Source organism: Diachasma alloeum, unplaced genomic scaffold (assembly GCF_001412515.2).
Source record: "Diachasma alloeum isolate Michigan unplaced genomic scaffold, Dall2.0 Dall_scaffold_00194, whole genome shotgun sequence".
Lineage (NCBI taxonomy): Eukaryota > Metazoa > Arthropoda > Insecta > Hymenoptera > Braconidae > Diachasma > Diachasma alloeum.
In genome coordinates, this window is record NW_021680359.1 from 19,442 (window position 1) to 26,305 (window position 6,864).

The 6,864-nt window shown below is 35.5% G+C and overlaps 1 protein-coding gene across 3 annotated transcripts; it reads right to left on the bottom strand.

Moving 5' to 3' along the window:
- Positions 1-394: 394 nt before the first annotated feature.
- On the bottom strand, positions 395-5,340 carry LOC107048490 (synaptic vesicle glycoprotein 2C). 3 transcript variants are annotated; one of them, XM_015271667.1, is made up of 11 exons: positions 5,009-5,340; positions 4,881-4,928; positions 3,925-4,086; positions 3,598-3,760; positions 3,392-3,513; positions 3,072-3,310; positions 2,635-2,961; positions 2,415-2,550; positions 1,199-1,358; positions 947-1,074; positions 395-862 (listed from the first exon to the last, which is right to left on the bottom strand). In XM_015271667.1, the coding sequence occupies exons 1-11, from the start codon at positions 5,031-5,033 to the stop codon at positions 756-758; spliced, it is 1,617 nt and encodes a 538-aa protein (XP_015127153.1). In that variant the 5' UTR covers positions 5,034-5,340; the 3' UTR covers positions 395-755. The 3 variants fall into 3 exon arrangements, with proteins under 3 accessions (XP_015127153.1, XP_015127155.1, XP_015127154.1); XM_015271669.1 differs by having other exon boundaries at positions 4,010-4,086; positions 5,005-5,340; XM_015271668.1 differs by having other exon boundaries at positions 771-862; positions 947-1,042.
- Positions 5,341-6,864: the final 1,524 nt, after the last annotated feature.

The window sequence follows — 6,864 nt, forward strand, 5'->3', positions numbered from 1 at the left end:
CAAAGGGAATTTAGTACAGGTTCTCGATGCATTCGCAGTCTTCTATTATGATTGATATCTGAGCATGATGGGTACATGTATTAAATTTCGTTTCAGAGTGATAAAGATCCACAACTACTTTTTTCATATTATCCGTGAACACTATATTTTTACTCAAAATGCTTCAATTTGGAAATGAATAATAGATGAAGAATCATTATTTACATTATTTTACTCATCTATAATGAATTAGAAATGATGAGATGAAATAATCATAATTTTCGGATTCTTCATTTCAATGCCTCTCAAGCGCGTCCATTTTACATGAACGCTTTAGTCACAACTGGTTTGAGTAAGTTTGTAAAGGAGAATAAATTGACTATAGGAATTATCAAGTAAAATTATTGTCTATAAATATACTACCATATACATTTATGATTACACATTTCGTTTGGTCTACAAAGCTGTCGGTTGAGTTGTTCTAGAAGGAAAGAAACCCCGCTAAACGTAACCATTGAAAGAAAGATCAAAAATACCATTTAATAACAATTGGTGAGATGATATGAAAAACTGCTCATAACGCTTAGTTTTATTTTATTTTCATAATAATCTGGATTTCCATTGCAGGATACTATTTTCAGGGAAAATTTGTGAACACACTTGTCAAAAAAGGTTTATCGAAAACGTGTGTAATTAACCACCGAAGGATTGTGTATAAAAAATTGATAAATATTCATATGTAGAGAAAACTATTTTGAAATTTTATATTATTTCAACTAGAGGTGTGTGTTATCTATCTTATACACTGGTGATTCGCAAATTTCGTTCACTGTCTTCTTCTGTCCTCTTTTCACTGGCAGTATGAAACCGATGATTACACAAACTGTGAAATAAATTCAACAGATTAATAAGTATTCATCTGAATGTACGGTATCATATTCTGAGCATATTGATTGCATGGAGTCACCTAAAAGTTGAGCCATAGTTATTACGATGAAAGAGCCACAGTATTTATCAATCAGATATCCAATGAGTAGATTCCCGAAGACTCCACCTATTCTTCCTAGTAACATACCAAATGCTGACGCTGTTGCTCTACGAATATATAATTTGGTGCAATTGCATTATTTAGGAATGGGCTTGGGCTGCAAACTCATATTCGCCAGAAAAGTTTTTTAGGTCTAATGACGAAATGTACTATTGTATTCCAGTAACTTACCTAATTTGCGTGGGATATAATTCTATAATGACTACCAGCACTAAAGCTAAACCAACTGAAGTGAACGCTTCATAAAATGCTGATAAGATGAGGTTTTGAACTGATGATTGTACGAAAAATAATCCAGCTGCTATGCAGAATGCACCAGCATTATATGTCACTGAAAGATAAATTTCCAATTTGTATATTGAACTTTATCGAAATTTATTAGATATTATAGTTTGATACGAGGGCGGATAAGTGGTTGTTTATAATAACTGTCCGAAAAGTTCACTTTTCGGGACGGTTTAGCGGCCGTAAAGTATTAGTTTTCCTCACGACTTGCGTGAAGTTCAAAGATTATGCGTGAAGTATATATCTTGAATGTTACGCACTCATTGAACAAAAACAAATACTCCGCCTTTACTAGGTTCCTGAAAAGTGAACTCTAAGGGTGACTGCCCATGGAACAGAATCTACACGGAAACGCATCCGCGTACACCAATTAGAGTCGAGCAAATAAAATTGATGGGAAAAACTTGTGATCTAATGGGTTATACGGACGTGTCCCCGTGTGGATTCTGAAACTTTATTCTCAAATCGGTGAGTGGGGTTCCTGTTCCATGGGCAGTCACCCAAAAAGTATCATAAAAAATAGAATGTATTACTCGTGCGTACAGAAAATTGAAACGTTACGCACTTGATTTTGTACAAATTGCGTAAAGTTAAGAACATGTGTAATGGTATTTTATGCATCGAGTTGGTAAGTGACGTTTCGGAAGAGTGTGAGGTTTAGAACCCAAGGCAAAGACGAGGTAACTCCTCAAAAATATTATTTACCACGAGTTTTGTAATAGTAAATTATATCATCAGGCCGATAGAAGTATTTTTTGATCAATGTGACTTTAAAATTTTACATAACTCATGGTAAATGACATTTTGGACTGTGTCAGGTCTATAGCCCGAACAGAAGGCAAGGTTGGATCATTAACCAACTCTTTAGGGAGAAAACCATTATCGCACGACATGGGTGCGATCACACCTGCGAAGCGTATGTAAAGTGACGGTTAACAGCATGGCGTGCGACAAAGCAAAATTTCGTCACACTGTGTCTGAAGTGACATTTTACCCACGCGCCGCCTTCACAAGACCCCATTTCATACGTATTGAAACCATTATTTAACCGCGAAAACTGAACTTTTCAGGCAAGTATTACAAATAATTAGATATGGTGTACCTATGAAAAATCTATATCCAAGTTTTTGTATGCAAAGTGGGACTAGAATATTCGAAGGTAGGCATGCCAGACTAATGATTAAAGTGTGCATGTAAACATTCATGGGAATTTCTGGGCAGCATTCCCCCGTTTCAACCTGTAAAGCAAAAGAGGCACAAATAAGATATTACCGAAAGTTTTGGAAAGAAAAGATTATGAAAAATTTGATAAAACTGTTTACCGTTATATTTGCAGAAACTTCTTTAGGGACAACACTACAGATCCATGAGGATTCCCCTGGAAACATGGCCTCAAAGTTCTCCAATCTTCGGATCAATTCTGCAAACCACAGAGTAAAAGAAAAATACGTCGAACCGATGCAGAATTGAAGTGTACAAATAAGCGTAGTTTGTTTCAAGAATGGACGTCTCAATAATTTTGCCGTATTGCCCAAAATTTCTCTGCACATCTTTTTGGTTCTCTCGGATTTAGAGAGATGATGTTTTCGGCTCTCCTGAGTTTCCAAGCGTGTGCGAAGTTGACGCAAATCATGCTTCGTTAAGGCTTCCTAAAGTGTTTTATTTCAATTATTTGCAATCTTAAAAATAGCCTCTTTACGAATAATGTGCACTATGTAAACTAGAAATTTCTAATTTTTCAGCTTGTGAATGTACATACAAGATAATCATTGAATGATTTTCCCGTATTTTCTGAATGCATAACTCCTAGTGCTTTAGCGAGTTTTGCATCTTCTCCACTATCTGCAAGATACTTTGGAGTTTCGGGAAATGTCAAGAGCCATAACGCCAATCCCGGTGCAAGAAGTGAATACAAGAGTACAAAAAGGTTCCATGAATGGAAGAAGAAATAATCAGTTGTATAAGTGAATTCTAGTGGAATGATTGCCCAAGCAAACCCTGTAAAAAAATTGAGTTTTTTATTACCAGGTGAGTTTTTCAAGCATCTTTTAACAGAAAATAATCATTATGAAAAATCACCTGGCAATATTATCATTCCAACTATCCATGCAACTTCCAATGCGCAAAGCACTTCGCGTCGGAGTTTCGGTGGTAAACATTCGCCGACATATGGATATCCCACTCCATTCTGAGCAATCAACCTGTCCATATCAAGATTGGAATATTAGAACAACTGATATGAATTAATTTTTAGTCTGGACTAGTTAAAATATCTTTCAACGTACGAAAATCCACTCAGAAATTTGAAAACCAAAAATCCCCAGTAATTTGAAACAATAGCTGATAGAGCTTCAAATAATCCCTGGGAGAATAAAGTTATTATTAGGGCCTTTTTTCGTCCACTCAAATCGGCCAAGCAACCGTAGAAATAGGAACCAAATATCATACCTAAAGGAGAATATATATCCATGAATAAAATCATTTCACATTATCTTAAGTAAATGATAGCTATCAATGTGAATGCGTCAAGACCTATTCAACTGGTAAGATTTAAAATACTTATCGGAAGCAAACACACGTGTGATGAGGAATAGAATGGATATTTATCGCACCTAAAAGAGGAGTTGCAGTTATAACTCCCTGGTCCAGACTACTTAAATTGAAGTCACAAGAAGCTGCAGGGAATATCAGACTTACACTCGTCGTCACAAATGATGCATTCAGTACAATCAATGCACCTATGATTATAATTTTGCAGGTGAATTTTCCTGTTCCTGCAAACAGACGCCAAGCACTGAGCGTAAGAACAATTAATTTCAGAATGATAGGGTAATTACGGGAGAAATGAGCACTCAGGGACGATGAACAGTTGTGTTTATTCACCAATAGTGTGTGAAAAAAATTTGATGAATGGCATGATTTTGGATGGGCGTAATAGCTAACAATTGCACCTCCCATAATTCTGTTATACTGAGTTATTTTTTTATTGTAAGTATATGTAAGGCTCAATTATATATTTTATTTTTCAAATTGACCCTGAGATATATCCCACTTGGATCCTACGCAATCATTTTGGACCGCCAATTCTCTCATTTGAGCATATCCACTTGGGTTAATTCATGTGGCCCTTCCGTAAAAATAACGGGATGGGCACTCATATACTCCGTTTGGAGGGAATAAACAAGTTTTTTTTTCAGTTAGGGAATAAGTACCATACATGAATTACATCCGCATCGAATTACTCGCATCTGATCATTAGGCGAATGCCTAATAATTGAGGATGAATTCCTGAAAATCGGCGACATGTCCCTGGAAATCAGTAATATATTTTTGAAAATTAGAGACATGTCCCTGAAAATCAAAAATTTTGTTCGTTGCCGTATTATTCCAATCTCATTTTACCTAAACTCGATAAAAATCAAAATGTTATTATCATTACGTCTATCCCTTTTTAATTAGTCATTACTTTTAATTGCTAAAAAATATGCATTGATTTAAGAATCCGTCGAAGTTCATTGTTATGTGCGCATGATTTTTAATGTGCCCATCTGCTTCAATATTACATTACCTGCTAATTCAATCGCAGTGTCGATGGATCGTTCTTTCGCCAATGCATCTAGGGCAGAAACATTCGTGAAAACCCATTTTATAAAATTCATTTCACTTTATCGAAATTATGATACTTCCTTTACCTACCGTCACATAGTTCTTCACAAGTCATTGCCAATAATTTTTCGAAATAATGGCAGCGATCGAGAATAATTCAACTGTAGGAATTTCAATGAACTTATATTTGACTTCACAGCACTTGTTATATGATGAGAATCATCGATCACTTGCGTTCCACGAAGGGGAATAATTAAAAAACCGCAGTAAATTGTAATAACTAATCATAATGTTATAATTTCAAACCAAATCAACGAAACTCCACAGATTAATTTTTTGAACGTGAGTCGGTCACCATGAACTTCAACTGCGTCCGTGATGTGACAATAAGCGTACCGATACTAGACGTTATAAGCATCAGGCATTCGATCTCACTGACGGCACCACTCATTCTCCGTACGAGACTTTTCCTCAACTCAATTCGAGTATGATTTCATCTTACAAATTACCCCAATGGACTTTCCGGGTTCGACACTTTTCCGGGTTTTCCACGTTTTGAGAGTTTGAAAATGAGAATTTATCACGACATTATAAAGCGTAGAAATTTAACACATTTAAGTGTGCAAAATCTTGTAGACTCTTTTTATACGTTTTAATAGTATATTTCGTAACGAGTGCAAAAAAGTGTTTATTTGGCGAGTGGGAGGTTTATATCACGAGCCGAAGGCGAGTGATATAATCCCACGAGCTAAAAAACATTTTTTCACGAGTTACGAACAATATTTTTCGTAATTACACGCTCCGCGTGCCTAAAAGTTCAATTTCCGCCACATTGTGATGAAAAGTATGTATATATGTAACTCACATCACGTGTGTAGTTATTACGCACCACATGCGTGTAAAAAATACACGTTTCTAGTATGTTTCATGATTAATTTTATTCATTTCTAACATTCAATATTTACATTTTTTTCATCACGCTGTGTGTAAAGTGACATTTTACGCACGCTCCGCGTGCACAAAACCCCACTTCCCACACATTGTGATGAAAAATAGGGTTCGATACTCGCGGGAAAAGAGTTTTTAGACCCGTGGGATTATACCACTCGCCTTCGGCTCGTGCTATAAACCTCCCACGACCCCAAAAACACTTTCCCGCAATCGTATCGAAATATACTATTTTAGATTCATCTTATTTCTTTTTATTCTTCTGGGTCATAACTAAGGGGATGCGAATTCTTCCCGACTATTCCCTGGTTATCTACGCAGTAGTGCTGTTTCGTTCTTTTCATTATGATTTTTAGCCCAATCATGCTACCAATCACTGAAGACGTTTGTGTAGAAATGTTACGATGGAAAAGCGTTTGTTGATTCTTTTTCTTGTAACAGGAAAACAATATGAAAAATTAGCATTAATCGAGTTTTCTAACGCAATTATCGGTGGATATATTTAAGATTACTTTTTCCTGTTTTTTCCAATTCCAATTATAATTAAGAGAGGTCATTTATGGCAAGAAATGAAAAATAATCTCAAAACAAGAGTTTTTCAAGTTTTTGATAAGAAATCTTTTTTTTCTGTACCTCTATTAATTTCGCGACGTGAAAGTTGAAAAATATTTTGAATTACCAAGTTCAAGGTGATGTCCATTTTCTTTCAGAAAATTTTGACTACCAATGCAAAATCAGAAAAATAATTCTGACCAAAGCATGAATTTATTCTTGGTACTGTAATAGTACATTACGCAACTAGTGCGGAAAGCAAGATGAACCAGGAATTTTACAATTTAGTGCGGATACCGCTTACTGTCCGCACGTTTTGCGTATACTATTTTATATGATAAGTGCGTGATGAAGTTTGGCAGTGGAGGAAAAAAGAGGAAATTTCCTCTGAGGAAAAAAGATCATATTTATTTAAAAAAGTAATTATAAAAAGGTGTGATTGAAAA